The 18,596-nt window shown below is 45.4% G+C and overlaps 1 protein-coding gene across 2 annotated transcripts in view; it reads left to right on the forward strand.

The window, feature by feature from the left end:
• Positions 1 to 10,633, forward strand: part of LOC135513784 (kremen protein 1-like) — a 128,865-nt gene extending 118,232 nt beyond the window's left edge. Inside the window, exons 6-11 of one of the 2 annotated variants that reach the window (XM_064936710.1) lie at positions 809 to 918; positions 1,904 to 1,999; positions 2,189 to 2,315; positions 6,858 to 7,067; positions 7,665 to 7,749; positions 7,999 to 10,633. In XM_064936710.1, coding sequence (XP_064792782.1) covers positions 809 to 918; positions 1,904 to 1,999; positions 2,189 to 2,315; positions 6,858 to 7,067; positions 7,665 to 7,749; positions 7,999 to 8,158 — 788 coding nt within the window. In that variant the 3' untranslated portion in view covers positions 8,159 to 10,633. The remainder of the gene's footprint in view (positions 1 to 808; positions 919 to 1,903; positions 2,000 to 2,188; positions 2,316 to 6,857; positions 7,068 to 7,664; positions 7,750 to 7,998) is intronic. The other variant, XM_064936711.1, reaches the window with a different exon arrangement.
• The last annotated feature ends 7,963 nt before the right edge of the window (positions 10,634 to 18,596 follow it).

Genomic DNA, 18,596 nt, shown 5'->3' on the forward strand with positions numbered 1-18,596 from the left:
CATATGAGTCTCTGGGGTGAGTTGTACAACAGGGTTTATTTTACATATGAGTGAATTGGGGGAGTTTTACAACAGGGTTTAGTTTACATATGAGTCACTAGGGGGAGTTGTACAACAGGGTTTAGTTTACATATGAGTCACTAGGGGGAGTTGTACGACAGGGTTTAGTTTACATATGAGTCACTAGGGGGAGTTGTACAACAGGGTTTAGTTTACATATGAGTCACTAGGGGGAGTTGTACGACAGGGTTTAGTTTACATATGAGTCACTAGGGGGAGTTGTACAACAGGGTTTAGTTTACATATGAGTCACTAGGGGGAGTTGTACAACAGGGATTAGTTTACATATGAGTCACTAGGGGGAGTTGTACAACAGGGATTAGTTTACATATGAGTCACTAGGGGGAGTTGTACGACAGGGTTTAGTTTACATATGAGTCACTAGGGGGAGTTGTACGACAGGGTTTAGTTTACATATGAGTCACTAGGGGGAGTTGTACAACAGGGTTTAGTTTACATATGAGTCACTAGGGGGAGTTGTACAACAGGGATTAGTTTACATATGAGTCACTAGGGGGAGTTGTACGACAGTGATTAGTTTAGTTGAGTAGGATCCCCATTAGCTACTGCACATGCAGCAGCTCCTCTACCTGGGGTCCACACAAAACATCAAATACACAACAGAACAGCTATAGGCTATAACAACATAAACAAACACACCTGTCTGAAAGACTTACAAACTGCACAATGCAAACGTCAATAATGAAACCGTTGTTAAGTCAACTGTTTTCCGACTGTTTAACTCCAGCTCGAGTGGGGGCCTGCGGGGGTAACTACTCTGCGCCCTCTGGGGTGGTTTACTCCCCTGACTTCCCTGATAAGTACGGGGCCGGAAGGGTTTGCTACTGGACTGTCCAGGTACGTCTAGGATCTTGACTCATTTACTTTTACGGCCCTCCTACCTCCTCTCTCCTACCTCCTCTCTCCTATCTCCTACCCCCTCTCTCCTACCCCCTCTCTCCTACCTCCTCTCTCTACCTCCTCTCTCCTACCACCTTTCTCCTACCTCCTCTCTCCTGTCTCCTCTCTCCTATCTCCTACCACCTCTCTCCTGTCTCCTCTCTCCTATCTCCTACCACCTCTCTCCTACCACCCCTCTCCTATCTCCTCTCTCCTACCTCTACCTCTCCTACCACCTCTCTCCTATCTCCTCTCCTACCACCTCTACCTCTCCTACCTCTCCTACCTCTACCTCTCCGATCTCCTCTCTCCTACCTCCTCTCTCCTACCTCTACCTCTCCTACCTCTACCTCTCCTACCTCCTCTCTCCTACCTCCTCTCTCCTACCCCCTCTCTCCTACCTCTACCTCTCCTACCTCCTCTCTCCTACCTCCTCTCTCCTACCTCTACCTCTCCTACCTCCTCTCTCCTACCTCCTCTCTCCTACCTCTACCTCTCCTACCTCTACCTCTCCTACCTCCTCTCTCCTACCTCCTCTCTCTTACCTCCTCTCTCTTACCTCCTCTCTCTTACCTCCTCTCTCCTACCTCTACCTCTCCTACCTCCTCTCTCCTACCTCCTCTCTCCTACCTCTACCTCTCTTACCTCCTCTCTCTTACCTCCTCTCTCTTACCTCCTCTCTCCTACCTCTACCTCTCCTACCTCTACCTCTCCTACCTCCTCTCTCTTACCTCCTCTCTCTTACCTCCTCTCTCCTACCTCTACCTCTCCTACCTCCTCTCTCCTACCCAATATCCCAGTCCTATAGTTTGCTGTTCGTTTTTTTTTCTTCAGTTTCTTGCCTATTGTAAATTGTCTTTGGGTTTCAGACAAGCTATATATAACGATATAACTCTGTATCAATAATATATATGGTTTCTATATGTCTAATTATTATTATTAGGTCCCTGGAGCCTCTGTGATCCTGTTTAACTTCACCTTCTTTGACATCTCGGACCAGACAGACATGGTTGAACTGCTGGACGGCTTCACCAACCAGGTTAGATGTTATTACTCTCCTTTTTAGTTTCTCCAAAAGTATTTATTTATCTCCATTAGTCATTGTATTTATGTATTTGTGCTGTGAAGTACGTTGTATTGCTTCCTTGTATAACATGTGCTATACGTTACAGAATAAAGTTTGATTGGTTGATTGATTGGCTGGTTGGTTGGTTGGTTGATTGATCAGGTGGTGGCGAGGTTTGACGGTCGTACCCCTCCCCGGGAGCTGGTCAACGTCACTGGAGACTATGTTATCCTCTACTTCTACTCAGACCGAACCAACCAGGCACAGGGCTTCGCTGTCACGTATCAAGGTGGGTTCTCTCTTTCTCTCACACACACACACACGCACGCACGCACGCACGCACGCACGCACGCACGCACACACAGAAGCACACACACACACACACGGACAGACGCACACACACACACACACGGACAGACGCACACACACACACACACACACACACACACACACACACACACACACACACACACACACACACACACACACACACACACACACACACACACACACACACATACAGACCAAACCAACCAGACACAGGGTTTGCTGTCCCATATCAAGGTAAGAGACACTTACACATGCTGTAGCTGGGGACTTTTACTAGTAAAATCAACAGGGTGACGTTCTGTTCAAACTCCCTGTCAGATTAGATTGAAGGTATTGTTCTCAAATCTGGTCATTAACATGATATCACCCACACAGCGGTTGTTTGGAGGTTGTTTGGAGGTTGTATGTTTTTATAGTAGCTAGGATAGCAGAGGAGATAATCATTTCCAGACCTCTCTCTCTGAATGATTTCAGTCCCAGCAGCACACCGACTGGACCACATAAAGACACACACAGAGAACCACATGAAGAAATTCATTTCTCATTTCTCTCCGGTAGTTATAATGTGAACAGGTGCAGGCTGACATCCTGGGTACCATGGCAGGGTTTTGCATAGCAACCACGCCACCCGCCCGAACATCCGCCTGCCCACACAGACACACACACACACACACACAGACACACACACACACACACACACACACACACACACACACACACACACACACACACACACACACACACACACACACACACACACACACACACACACACACACACACACACACACACACACACACACACACACAGCGAGAGGTAGAGGGAGGACAGGCACCTTTTCTCTTCTCACTAGCCTCACAGCAGCAGGTGATATTGGTGTTGCATATTTAAATGTTCCGTTTTTCTAGGAACACGTACTAATTGGCAGGGTGCATGTTGCATAGAGAGCATTGCTTACATCTAGACATGCTGTTATTGTGCATTCATTAATGATGCTGGTATATCCATGTATTTAAGTAACACATATCTACAACCCACATTTTTATCCCACTTTATCGTAATAAAATCAAAGTATTTACGGATAAATAGAAATTCTCTGTTTAGACCAAACTGTTGTAAACATCCACTATTGTTTCGGGTCCATTACTTTAAGGAATGCAGCTCTCAGCACTACTCTGAGTTAGTTGATATGGTTGACATTATAGCGAAGAGCCGAGAGGGCTATAAATCACATACACAACCACCCACACACAACCACCCACACACAACCACCCACACACAACCACCCACCCACCCACAACCACCCACACACAACCACCCACCCACCCACAACCACCCACCCACACACAACCACCCATACACAACCACCCATACACACAACCACCCACACACAACCATCCACCCACCCACACACAACCACCCACCCACACACAACCACCCACATACACAACCACCCAAACACACAACCACCCATATACAACCACCCATACACAATCACCCATACACAACCACCCACACACAACCACCCACACACACAACCACCCATACACACAACCACCCACACACAACCACCCACACACACAACCACCCACACACACAACCACCCACACACACATCCACCCATCCACAACCATCCACACACACACAACCACCCACGCACACAACCACCCACACACAACCACCCTCCCACACAACCACCCACACACAACCACCCCACACACAACCAGCTTCTCCATCCTGAAGGGGGAGATCAACCATTTCCAGACCCAGGGACATGTACTAGTCTGTGGTGACCTAAGTGCCAGAACTGGACAAGAACCTAACACCCTCAGCACACAGGGGGACAAACACCTTCCTGGAGGTGACAGTATTCCCTCCCAAATATGCCCTCTTAGACGCAACTATGACAACATAACCAACAAAAACGGGTCACAACTCCTGCTGCTCTGTCATGCGCTGGGTCTGTACACAGTTAATGGTAGACTTCGATGACACTCCTATGGTAGGTACACCTACAGCTCATTCCTTGGCAGAAGTACTGTAGACTCCTTTATCACTGCCCTCAACCCAGAGTCTCAGAGCGTTCACAGTCAGCCCACTAATACCCCTATCAGATCACAGAAAAAACACAGTCTATCTGAACAGAGCAATACTCAATCATGAGACATCAAATCCAAAAGAACTGCACAATATTAAGAAATGCTATAGATGGAAGGAAAGCAGTGCAGAAACCTACCAAAAAACAATGAGACAACAACAAATTCAAACCCTTTCAGACATCTTCCTGGACAAAACATTTCACTGTAATAGTGAAGGTGCAAACGTGGCAGTAGAAAGCCTCAACAATATATTTGACCTATCCGCTTCCCTATCAAATGTTGTTTTTTCAAGCAGACAACCCGAAGAAAATGAACAACAATGAGAAATGGTTTGATGAAGAATGCAAAAACCTAAGAAAGAAATTGAGAAACCTTTCCAACCAAAAGAATAGAGACAAAAAACCTAAGTCTGCGCCTTAACTATGGTGAATCACTAAAACAATACAGAAATACACTACGGAAAAAGAAGGAACAGCACGTCAGCAATCAGCTCAATGTAATTGAAGAATCCATAGAATTGAATCACTTCTGGGAAAATTAGAACACACTTATAACAAACAACAACACGGAGAGTGTTGAATAATTTTGTACGCCCAATTTTTTAGTTTTTGATTTGTTAATTAAAAAAGTTTGAAATATCCAATAAATGTCGTTCCACTTCATGATTGTGTCCCACTTGTTGTTGATTCTTCACAAAAAAAATACAGTTTTATATCTTTATGTTTGAAGCCTGAAATGTGGCAAAAGGTCGCAAAGTTCAAGGGGGCCGAATACTTTCGCAAGGCACTGTATATATCAACGAATTGGCAAGGGCACTACAACAGTCTGCAGCACTCGGCCTCACCCTATTAGAATCTGAAGTCAAATGTCTACCGTTTGCTGATAATCTGTCCCCAACCAAGGAGGGCCTACAGCAGCACCTAGATATTCTTCACAGATTGTGTCAGATCTGGACCCTGACAGTAAATCTTATTCAGACTAACAATATTGTTTTTCCAAAAAAGGTCCAGTTGACAGAATTCAGTAAAAATATCCCCAGTGTACAACGTAAAACACCAAATAATGCATGCAGAGTAGAATTAGGCCGTTTCCCGCTAATGATCAAATTCCAGAAAAGAGACGTTAGATTCTACAACCACCTAAAAGGAAGTGAATCCCAAACCTTCCTTAACAAAGTCATCACCTACAGAGAGATGAACCTGGAGAAGATTCCCCTAAGAAAGCTGGTCCTGGGGCTCTGTTCACCAACACAGACCCCACAGAGCCCCAGGACAGCAACACAATAGAACCCAACCAAATCATGAGAAAATGAAAAGATAATTACTTGACATATTGGAAAGAATTATCCAAAAATAGAGCAAACTAGAATGCTATTTGGCCCTAAACTGAGAGTACACAGTGGCAAAATATCTGACCACTGTGACTGACCCAACAGTAATGAAAGCTTTGACTATGTACAGACTCAGTGAGCATAGCCTTGCTACTGAGAAAAGTCTCCAAAGGCAGACCTAGCTCTCAAGAGAAGACAGGCTATGTGCACACTGCCCACAAAATGAGGTGGAAACTGAGCTGCACTTCCTAACTTCCTGCCAAATGTATGACCATATTATAGACACATATTTCCCTCAGATTACATTATTTTCCCTTTTGTACTTTAACTATTTGCACATCACATCATTACAACACTGTTTATGGACATAATATGACATTTGACATGTCTTTATTATTTTGGAACTTTTGTGAGTGTAATGTTTACTGTTCACTTTTTATTGTTTACTTCACTTTTATTTGTCCATTTCACTTACTTTTGTAAAGTAAACATATGTTAATAATAAAGCCCCTTGAATTGAAAGAGAGAGAGAGATACAAAGAGAGAGAGAGCTACAGAGAAAGAGAGCGAGAGAGCTCCACTGAGAGAGAAACAGAGAGAGATATAGAAAGAGAGAGACTCCCCTTGAGGCTAAAATGGATGTAAATTCCAAACAGTATGTTACCACATCCATAGGGTGCTGAGCGGTGCTATGGTAATTTCACCCTCAGTTGAGGAGAATAAACGCTCTCAGTCTGAGGAATGAAGCAGTGGCAGCGCAGCATTCTGTTGTGTGGAGACAACTCAAACTATTTGTTTACTTCTGGTAAAGATTCAGTGAGGTCACCAGTCATGGTAGAGATAAGGAATGAGATAAGGAATGAGATAAGGAATGAAATGAACTTCCAGCATGTTTTGTCATCTCATAAGGACTCAATATTTTCCTGATTTAGACATCCTTGTCTTGACTTTTAGTATTTTTATGATGTGAAGAAAACCAATTGTTCCTGGTTTGGGGACAAACGCAGCAGCAGCCACAGGTAGACACATGGAAACATTCTGATGTGTGTTGTTGTTATTGTTGTTGTTTCAGCTCTGAGAGGGTCCAGGCCTATGGATGAAGAAGAGGAGGAGGAGGAAGAGGACACCAGTACGGTGGAGCCTGAGCTGGGAGGAGCAACGGAGAAAACTAATGGTCGCTCCTCACAAATCCTCTACGTGATAACATCCAGTCCTGGTAAACCGGACCACAACATGCCAGGTCAGTGGGTCGGACCCAACGGTACCAACGGATACACCTCTAGTATGTAGACATCATCATCTCTCTCCATCCTTCCCTCCGTCTCTCTCTCACCATACCTTTCTCTCTGATAGGGGTTGGTACTATTTCTACTAAGGAGGCTTCTGTCACAGGGCTGTACATTAACAAAGGGCATAGGTCAAGCCTACTAAATCATTTTAGATTTAACAGAAGGCTTTCTACTATAGGGTTCCTTGTTATAGCTACCTGGTCTCACTATGTTTCCATGACATGTGCATGGATGTATTTAACAAGTTATTGTTCACCATGTACATCATGTGTTATGAAGAAGGTGTGAGACCTGGGCCAAATACTGTCAGATATATAACGCTGATGTAATAACGTGTGTACTAATATTTTTCCCTCAGAATATGTTCTGATTAAGGTCTTTGGGGTAACATGTGTGCTGGCAGTACAAGCATTATAGTACTGTACAAACTCATATGGTCTAGATCTGCCAAACTATTTTTGTTTTATAGTCCCCTTGTATATCTTTCTGATCTGAGGGTCTATAAAATGCCTCCAGATTCTCTAGTAGTGCTAACTGGTATGTATTCCTCTGAGGTGTCTGAGGAAAATTCTATGTTTGTGTGTTGTCAGAGTGGACCATCTACACTCTGGCTGCTCTCCTGACTCTGACAGTCATTGTCATGGTGACCAAACTACTGCTTCATGTCACAGTCAAGTAAGTATCACATTTCCTGTTGTTCACTGTAACTTATGAACAATAAAGTTGTCAAGTGGTAGTGTAACAGAAGTATAGTTGATGCCAAGTGATGTCTTTTTAAGGTTGTAAGAGCCACAAGCTAATGGAACGTATAACCTAATGTTACTATTCTCTGTGCGATGTCTATGTGTCTCTCTTTCTCTCCTTGCCCTCCTTCCCTCCCATTACCTTTTCCCTCTCTCCTCCTCTCCCCCTCTTCTCTTCCAGATCTCCCAACATCCCGACCATCAGTGGTTCAGAGAGCTGCAGCGGTCAGAGTTCTGGGTCTGAGCCCTGGATCATCCTTTACCAGCCCTCCACCATCTCTCTTTTCAAGAAAAAGCTAAAGAACCACCACGGAGACCTCAGCCCTCTGGTGGGCAACTAGGGAACTGCAGTCTGGTATACTACCGCCATCACTACTGAACCCTGTACCAGGGCCTACCATACCAGAGCTAGCAACAGAGCTGGCCGCCCCAAACCAATGAGACTCTATGGGGCACTGAGCTACAAAGCTAACATGCTAACTAATGACTGATTCACTGACTCACTGAGAGACTACTACCAAAATGGCCCAGACATGGCTGTCTGTGTCTGCTGTGTACAAGGCAGGAGAGGAGAGTAGATGTACAAACAGCTCAAGGTGGACATTTTACTGCAGGGCACTCATATTCTTGGGGTTCTACTTCCATTGTCTCTCCATGGACATCTGATAGATTATTGAAGCCCTCCTCTAAAGACAGGTGTTGGCTGGGGCCAAATCAGATTCCAGTTTCCACAGGACTCCTCCAGAATGCAGGTCTTCCATTGTAACTGTTTCCAAGTGGGGCACAAAATGACAGACTACGCATCTCTCCTCATTTAATAATCTGCGAACGACAAAGGGAGCCATGCATATTCCCTGTCAGTGACTGTGACTGGTGTCTCACATAGAAAAAGGGGGTTGAATCCTGATCGTTATCAAGGGACGAGGACATCAACCCCGTCATATTACGCTACATGTAACTCTAACTCAGTTATGTAAGTACAATTAATACCACTATGGACAATCGGCAGTTATTGAACCACCACAGCCAGCTAAGCCTGAAAGGGACCCCCCTTTCCTCTCGGACAGCAACGAGTTACCTGTAATTATGGTGTGTTATGTAGGCCAGTGTTTGGTATAGAGAGAGAGAAGAGAGGTGATTTACCTGCTCTATCTGGAGCGAGGAGAATAGATAGCATGAGTAAGTCCTGAAGAAAGAACGCATCTAAAAAAAGACATGAATACAGAGAGAGAAAAACAACACTTGCTCGCTTCCTCACTCACTCTCTCTATGCCACACTGCCTCTGGAGGAATCCACGTCAGAAGTCTCTCCAATGACGGGGTGGGTGGAGGGGGAGAGGGAAGGAGGAAGGAAACAGAAGGAGAAGAAAGGCAGAAGAGGGTTGGGTGTAATTTAACAACTGCCGTTTTAAGGTCCCGAACAGTCATACGGATTCCCATGTAAAATAGCCTTTTGAGTGATTAAATATTAATATCACCCATAATATTGGTGGGGGATCGAAACGCTTGCGGATGGCTAACTACGAGGAAGTTTGAAACGCCTAACGCCTAAACGCAACTTGAATACAGTGAGCAGTGTTGCAGTAAAATCATCTCAAGATAATTTGGTGAAACACAAAACAACATTGACGTTGCATCAATTATGTAAATGTTTTGCACATCTCCCGTTTGGCATGTCTCTTGTGATGCGATCCACAGCAGAACTGACGGATGTGTTGACATGACAACTACATCAGAGTTTCGAGCGTTCCATGCTGGCTGAAAACCTACCTAGCCAGTAACTAGCTGACACCACACACAGATGACACAGATGACATAGTTATAGTTATCATAACATAGTTATCTTTTCCATAGATGAATAGGGTAGACTTTTAATTATATTGTCTGACACCCTACAGTCCAAGTTTGGCACCAGTAGAGTAGCTATCTAGCTATATAAACAACGCCCCTCCAAACACACTTTCTCCGATGTTGGTTACAAGGTGGTACTTATTTAAATTAGGTAAGGGAACGCTATGTTACCATTGGTGTATTAAAATGACTGAGTTAGGGTGATGTCAACCTATTCCCTTAATAACCTCACCTCCTTAATCCAAGTGTTTGTCATGGGGGGGGGGGGGGGGGTAACCTTGACCAGTGGCCAGTAACCTTATGATCAAACTTAATCATACTTAGATCTGGTTTCATCTACTTTTCATCCAATTTTATGAAAAGCATGATTTTGACCTTTAAAATAGTTTTTGAAATGCTCATAGGTTCTCTCTCTCTTGTCCACTCAGCTGTTGGTTCTGATCTGGTTTGACTGGCTATTGACTGGCTATGTCCCAAATAGCCGAAAGGGTTCTGGTCAGACGTAGTGTATTATATAGGGAGTAGGGTGACATTAGGAACACACACTGTGTTTAAGCCTTAAGTATCTTCTACAAGCCTGCTACTGTTGGCTTCTCTCCCTCTCCTCTCCTCTCCTCTCCTCTCCTCTCCTCTCCTCTCCTCTCCTCTCCTCTCCTCTCCTCTCCTCTCCTCTCCTCTCCTCTCCTCTCCTCTCCTCTCCTCTCCTCTCCTCTCCTTTCCTTTCCTCTCCTCTCCTCTCCTCTCCTCTCCACCCCTCTCCACTCCACTCCCCCTTCTCCCCCTCCTCCCTGTGTTTCTGAGTCTATTAGTTGGGATCCTTGTCCACCCTATAACAGACTACGTCACCCTATAACAGATTGTCACTCTATACCAGACTATGTCATTGTATAACAGACTATGTCAATGAGAATTATAGTAGAATGGGTGAGACTTTGAAAATAAACGTTTGCTTAATTTTTTCCCCACTTTTATTTTCTATGTGGTCTTGTGTCCTCTTGGACATTACTGAACATATTGTTCTCCTTACGTAGCCACTTGATTACAAGGAGGGGGTAAATCCTGTTGTATGTTGTGTAATTCAATGTGACATATGTCCTGCTCTTTCAAAGCGATGGTGAAATCCATCAGTCGTTTGTGTACTTACTCATGAACTGCAACTTAGCTGGGAGGCTGGGAGGCTGGAGGGCTGGGAGGCTGGAGGGCTGGGAGGCTGGGAGGCTGGAGGGCTGGGAGGCTGGAGGCTGGGAGGCTGGGAGGCTGGAGGGCTGGGAGGCTGGAGGGCTGGGAGGCTGGGAGGCTGGGAGGCTGGGAGGCTGGGAGGCTGTGAGGCTGGAGGGCTGGGAGGCTGGGAGGCTGGGAGGCTGGAGGGCTGGGAGGCTGGGAGGCTGGGAGGCTGGAGGCTGGGAGGCTGGGAGGCTGGGAGGCTGGAGGCTGGGAGGCTGGGAGGCTGGGAGGCTGGAGGCTGGGAGGCTGGAGGCTGGGAGGCTGGGAGGCTGGAGGGCTGGGAGGCTGGGAGGCTGGAGGGCTGGGAGGCTGGAGGGCTGGGAGGCTGGGAGGCTGGGAGGCTGGAGGCTGGGAGGCTGGAGGGCTGGGAGGCTGGGAGGCTGTGAGGCTGGAGGGCTGGGAGGCTGGGAGGCTGGGAGGCTGTGAGGCTGGAGGGCTGGGAGGCTGGAGGGCTGGGAGGCTGGGAGGCTGGAGGGCTGGAGGGCTGGGAGGCTGGGAGGCTGGGAGGCTGGAGGGCTGGGAGGCTGGGAGGCTGGGAGGCTGGGAGGCTGGGGGCTGGGAGGCTGGGAGGCTGGAGGGCTGGGAGGCTGGGAGGCTGGGAGGCTGGAGGCTGGGAGGCTGGAGGCTGGAGGGCTGGGAGGCTGGAGGGCTGGGAGGCTGGAGGGCTGGGAGGCTGGGAGGCTGTGAGGCTGGAGGGCTGGGAGGCTGGGAGGCTGGGAGGCTGGGAGGGGGAGGCTGGGAGGCTGGGAGGCTGGGAGGGCTGGGAGGCTGGGAGGCTGGGAGGCTGTGAGGGCTGGGAGGCTGGGAGGCTGGGAGGCTGGGAGGCTGGGAGGCTGGGAGGCTGGGAGGCTGGGAGGCTGGGAGGCTGGGAGGGCTGGGAGGCTGGAGGGCTGGGAGGCTGGGAGGCTGGGAGGCTGGGAGGCTGGAGGCTGGAGGGCTGGGAGGCTGGAGGGCTGGGAGGCTGGAGGGCTGGGAGGCTGGGAGGCTGGAGGGTCCCCCCCCCCCATATTCAGCAGCTTCAGATCCCCACATTCAGAGGGCTCAGCAGACCCAAACAACCTCACTCAACTCTCAGCTAAACCACAAATAATATGGGGTGGATGGATAAAAGCACTCATCGATAGTCCACTGTGTTAGCAGACAGCAGGTTAATGTCACTGTTTCAGTGTCCATTGTGTTAGCAGACAGCAGGTTAATGTCACTGTTTCAGATAGGTTAAACCATACCAATATGAGATATATGTTTATATATCAGGTTTTATATGTACAATAATGTTAGGATTCTATTTCTATTGGTCGAGCACTTTTCAGGTTGTCTTTCCCACCAATCAGAAACACAGTCAGAGCTGATTCATCTGGTTCAAAACGTTCATGCACTTGTAGCTGTAAAAAGATGTTAATCAAAGTTTTTTTTAAATAATTGCTTTTAGATGCTTTACTAGTTGTACAATGATAGATAAATAGTATTTCATCCAGTTTGGCTCTTATCTCTTCTGGAAACCAAAATCATTTGAAACTTTACACAGTTCTGTTCTTCTGGAAACCAAAACCATTTGAAATGTTACACAAATCAAATCAAATGTTATTTGTCACATACACATGGTTAGCAGATGTTAATGCGAGTGTAGCGAAATGCTTGTGCTTTTAGTTCCGACAGTGCAGTAATATCTAAGAAATAATCGAACAATTCCCCAACAACTACCTAATACACAGTTCTGTTGTTCTGGAAACCAAATTGCAAACATTACATTTAGAGCACCTGCTGTAGCAAAAGGGTTACAGTTTATATGCAAAAGTGTAATGGCTGTGTCCCAACGGCACCCTATAGCGCATTACTGGGCCCTAGTCAAAAGTAGGGCACTATATAGGGAATAGGGTGTCGTTTGGGATGGAGTCATTGACACATTGGAATGAGGGATAAGATTTACAGTAGCCTAGGTGTGCCTGTGAGTTAATAAGGGGGCCTCACAATGTAGGGAACGTTCCTCATTATTCCCTCTGATGTTTGTCTGCTGGGTGACCTCATCTTTTACTTCGGATGTCTGCTCATCAGTAACTCATGTTAATTATAGCAAGACAAGAAAGAGCACGTGCCCCTGGGTCTGTGCTGTTCAGAGCAGTTCATGCTGAGAGGTAGAAAGAGAGCGGAAGAGCGGGTTAGGGAGACTGAGGGTGTGTGTGTGTGTGTGTGTGTGTGTGTGTGTGTGTGTGTGTGTGTGTGTGTGTGTGTGTGTGTGTGTGTGTGTGTGTGTGTGTGTGTGTGTGTGTGTGTGTGTGTGTGTGTGTGTGTGTGTGTGTGTGTGTGCGTGCGTGCGTGCGTGCGTGAGAGAGAGAGATAGTGTGTGTGCATGAAAGAGAGTGTATGAGAGAGAAAGAGAGAGCTTGTGTGTATGAAGGACATCAGAGAGGAGTCCTTGTTAAACATAGAAAATAATCTAATCTGACAGTTTAAATCAAGGAAGGCCATATCTGTTTGGATAGCCTGGTGAAAAATACCAACTCCATTCTCTCCCATGTCCTCCAGTCAACTGGACAATTCTACAGTACCTTATAAAAATAATGGAAGATGTCTCTTCTTTTTAGCTGTTGTTCATCCGAATGTTACATGGTACTAGGGTTCCAAATTCCCATGTTTTCCACAAATCCTGGTTGGAAGATACCCTGAATCAGGGGGTTATAAGCAGGAAATCCGGAACCCTCCAACCATGATCCGGAACCCTCCAACCATGATCCGGAACCCTCCAACCATGATCCGGAACCCTCCAACCATGATTTGTGGAAAACCTTGGGATTTAGGGAAGTTCCCAGAATTCTTAAACCCTACATGGTACTCTGTTCATGAGACGAGCAGTCCTATGTGATAGGGGGCAAACATTGGTTTTGACGGGGAATACTAAATATTGTTTTCATGAAAATTGTAAATGAAATAGTGAAATTTTAATTTATACAGTAAATTATTGTTATTTTGTATGTGAATGGAATCTAGTATTTTGTATAAGTGAAGTACCTTTGTAGTCTTATTTAATGTGTTTGCTAAATAAATACTGCATGCATGTTTCTTATCCCCATGTCGAGACTTGATTTTTTTGACCTTGGTCTGTCAATCCTGCATACAAGACATACCCTACTCATTTAGGAAGACAAAATATACAGGTCTTTAGTTCACTCTCTGGATTTACAACTGATGTACGGAACTAGACCATGGTTATGTAGCCTACATGCAAAGAGAGATGCAAAGTAACAGAAGAATCTCACACTGGAGATATTATGTACAAAGAGAAAAATATTGTAGTATATAAACATGAACACACTCACTGTAAACCTTCAATGACATTTTACTATCATGAAGTACCTCTTCTTAAAGTTTTAAACATGTCCTTGTATACAACTCTCTCTCTCCCGCTCTCTCCCAATTCAATTTAAGGGCTTTATTGGCATGGGAAACAAGTGTTAACATTGCCAAAGCAAGTGAAGTAGATTATAAACACAAGTGATATATAAACAATAAAAATGAACAGTAAACATTACACATACAGAAGTTCCAAAAGAATAAAGACATTACAAAGTTCATATTATATATATATACAGTGGTGTAATAATGTGCAAATACTTAAAGTACAAAAGGGACAATAAATAAACATGGGTTTTATTTCCATTGGTGTTTGTTCTTCACTGGTTGCCCTTGTGTCAACAGGTCACAAATATTGCTGCTGTGATGTCACACTGTGGTATTTCACCCAGTAAATATGGGAGTTTATCAAAATCGGGTTTGTTTTTGAATTTTTTTGTGGATCTGCGTAATCTGAGGGAAATATGTGTCTATAATATGGGCAGTAGGTTAGGAAGTGCAGTTCAGTTTCCACCTCATTCTCTCTCTCTCTCTCTCTCTCTGAAATATGATCCTCTCCCTCCCTCTGCTGGTGGCACACTATACTTCCCTACTCGTTTGTAGCCATAGGCCCAGAATAATGAACACAATACTCTGTAGCAAGCTCTATTTACTCAGAATAGCATGGGGGGGTCTGTGACACTGACCTCTCATTAAAACAGAGAGAGAGAAAGAGAGGGAGAGGAAGAGGTGAAAGAGACTGAACCCCTTGGTGTCACACAGACCCAGATGACAGACTCCTTCCTCGCCTTGCATCTCTGCACTGGTCCAGTGGAGCTAGCTGGCTATTGTCAGGCTGTAACACAAACCCTGAGACTCTCTCTCTCTCTCTCGTTCAACTCAATCCACCGGGTCCCTATGGGATGGCTATGGCCCTGTCCCACTATTTCCCCTGTCACCTTCAATGTAGCAGAGGCCATGAGAAAAGACTCGTGCCAGCATCTCCCTCGAAACCTGAGACCTCGCCTGTAATTAACCCAACAATGGAGACAATGGACCTGAGTGTTTGTCGATGAACAAAACCCGGCACTTTCAGTCCTAAAACATAAAGAGGTAAAGAAGTCAGAGTGGGACGGTTATAACAACAAGATCTCAGTTTCCCTTCGAAATTCAACATATTGCGGATCAACTTCTATTTTTGACAAAATAATTCAGCGTGATTACAGGGTTAATTCCACATAGTTACAGGATTAAAACAAGGGTTAAGGTTAGGTATTGATTCTGAGTGGTTAAGGTTAGGGCCATGGTTTGGCGAAGGCTTAAAACAAACAAAACAAACAAACAAAACAAAACCAAAACCAAACAAATAAAACAAAATGAGCTAGGATTTTTACCCCTCCTAGATAACCACTAGCAGCGTTGAAACATCACTTACTAACAGTTCAGCACATTAGCATTTCTCCTACTGTTACACAACATCAAGCTAAACCTTTACCATCATAGTAGACATTGAATGTCTATAACCAAACTGGCAAAAACTCTGTTGTTGGCCGATGGTAGCTATAGCAGCCACATTCTAACCTGAGTACTAATGTTACTAACTGCGGCAACAGTAAATCCCGGTATAATGGTTAAAATCCCGGTATAATGGTTAACACAAACATTGGCTGCCATGATATCCCACAAGTTATATCGGCCAATAAAGATCAGATAGTTCAGCAAAAATAAAGACATACCTTGGAAACAACAATTACATTGATCCGATAGGTATTTGACCATTAATTCCTTTCTGCAAAACATGCAGTATTGATGGTGTTGTTGTAGCTTGCTAGCTAGCTTATTACATCCCCAAACACCATGCTAGATCCGAGAGGGCCAGTTTGTTTTGCATGACATGACAAACAACATGACATGACAAAACTCTTTGGGCAATTTAGTACCTACTTACACGGTACGCCTCCATCAGCGAAGCCACCAGCAATCTGCTCCTTTCTTGATGTCAAAACCTGCAAAGTATTGTTGGTAAAGGAGTTTTTGATAAAAAAAACATTCAAATTGAGAAAATACACTTTATACAAAAGTACATGGACACCCCTTCAAATTAGTGGGTTCGGCTATTTCAGCCACACCTGTTGCTGACAGGTGTGTATAATCGAGCACACAATCGAGCACACCGCCACATCTCCATAGACAAACATTGGCAGTAGAATGGCCTGTACTGAAGAGCTCACTGACTTTCAACGTGGCACTGTCGTAGGATGCTACGTTTCCAACAAGTCAGTTTGTCACATTTCGGACCTCCTAGAGCTGCTCGGTTAGCTATAAGTGCTGTTATTGTGAAGAGGTAACGTCTAGCAGCAACAATGGCTCAGCCGCGAAGTGGTAGGCCACACAAGCTCACAGAACGAGACCGCCAATTGTGGAAGCTGGTAGGGCGTAAAAATCACCTGTCCTCGGTTGCAACACTCAATACCGAGTTCCAAACTGCCTCTGGAAGCAACATCAGCACAATAATTGTTCATTGGGAGCTTCATGAAATGGGTTTCAAAGGCCGAGCAGCTGCACACAAGCCTAAGATCATCATGCGTAATGCCAACCGCTAGCTGGAGTGGTGTAAGCCATTGCACTCTGAAGCCGTGGAAACGCGTTCTCTGGAGTGATGAATCACACATTACCATCTGGCAGCCTGACAAGTGAATCTGTGTTTGGAGGATGCCCGGAGAACGCTACCAGCCGCAACGCATAGTTCCAACTGTAAAGTTTGGTGGAGGAGAAATAATGGCCTGGGGCTGTTTTTCATGGTTCGGGCCAGGCCCCCTTAGTTCCAGTGAAGGGAAATCTTAATCCTACAGCATACAATGACATTCTAGATGACTACGTGCTTCCAACTTTGTGGCAACAGTTTGGGAAAGGCCCTTTCCTGTCTCAGCATGACAATGCTCCGTGCACAAAGCCAGGCCCATACAGAAATGGTTTGTCGAGATCGATGTGGGAGATCCTGACTGGCCTGAGAGCCCTGACCTCAATCCCATCGAACACCTTTGGGATGAATAGGAACACTGACTGTGGGTCAGGCCTAATCGCCCAACATCAGTGCCCGACATCCCTTTGGCTAAATGGAAGCATGTCCCCGCAGCAGTGTTACAACATGTAGTGGAAAGCCTTCCCAGAAGACTGGAGGCTGTTATAGCAGCAGTGTTACAACATGTAGTGGAAAGCCTTCCCAGAAGACTGGAGGCTGTTATAGCAGCAGTGTTACAACATGTAGTGGAAAGCCTTCCCAGAAGAGTGGAAGTTGTTATAGCAGCAGTGTTACAACATGTAGTGGAAAGCCTTCCCAGAAGAGTGGAAGTTGTTATAGCAGCAGTGTTACAACATGTAGTGGAAAGCCTTCCCAGAAGAGTGGAAGCTGTTATAGCAGCAGTGGTACAACATGTAGTGGAAAGCCTTGCCAGAAGAGTGGAAGTTGTTATAGCAGCAGTGTTACAACATGTAGTGGAAAGCCTTCCCAGAAGAGTGGAAGCTGTTATAGCAGCAGTGGTACAACATGTAGTGGAAAGCCTTCCCAGAAGAGTGGAAGTTGTTATAGCAGCAGTGTTACAACATGTAGTGGAAAGCCTTCCCAGAAGAGTGGAAGCTGTTATAGCAGCAGTGGTACAACATGTAGTGGAAAGCCTTCCCAGAAGACTGGAGGCTGTTATAGCAGCAGTGTTACAACATGTAGTGGAAAGCCTTCCCAGAAGAGTGGAAGTTGTTATAGCAGCAGTGTTACAACATCTAGTGGAAAGCCTTCCCAGAAGAGTGGAAGCTGTTATAGCAGCAGTGTTACAACATCTAGTGGAAAGCCTTCCCAGAAGAGTGGAAGCTGTTATAGCAGCAGTGTTACAACATCTAGTGGAAAGCCTTCCCAGAAGAGTGGAAGCTGTTATAGCAGCAGTGGTACAACATGTAGTGGAAAGCCTTGCCAGAAGAGTGGCCATGATTTTGGCCATGATTTTGGAATGAGATATTTGACAAGCAAATTACCCAGTCTCATTGATTTCATATATAGCTTTGTCTAATACTTTAGCCTATGTCATCTCCTTGCAGGCCCTACCAACTCCATAATAATGCCCATGATTTTGGAATGAGATATTTGAAAAGCAGGTGTCCACATACTTTAGTCATGTACTGAAGAAGTGTATAATTATTACATTTGTTATAAACTTTTGCATAAATATGGAAAATAATCTATTTACTTAGTTTAGATTTGTGGAATATACACTACATGACCAAAGTAAGTGAACACCTGCTAGTTGAACATCTCATGGGCATTAATATGAAGTTGCCCCCCCCATCCAACATCATTGGCATTAATATGAAGTTGGCCCCCCCATC

This window comes from Oncorhynchus masou, chromosome 25 (genome assembly GCF_036934945.1).
Source record: "Oncorhynchus masou masou isolate Uvic2021 chromosome 25, UVic_Omas_1.1, whole genome shotgun sequence".
Lineage (NCBI taxonomy): Eukaryota > Metazoa > Chordata > Actinopteri > Salmoniformes > Salmonidae > Oncorhynchus > Oncorhynchus masou.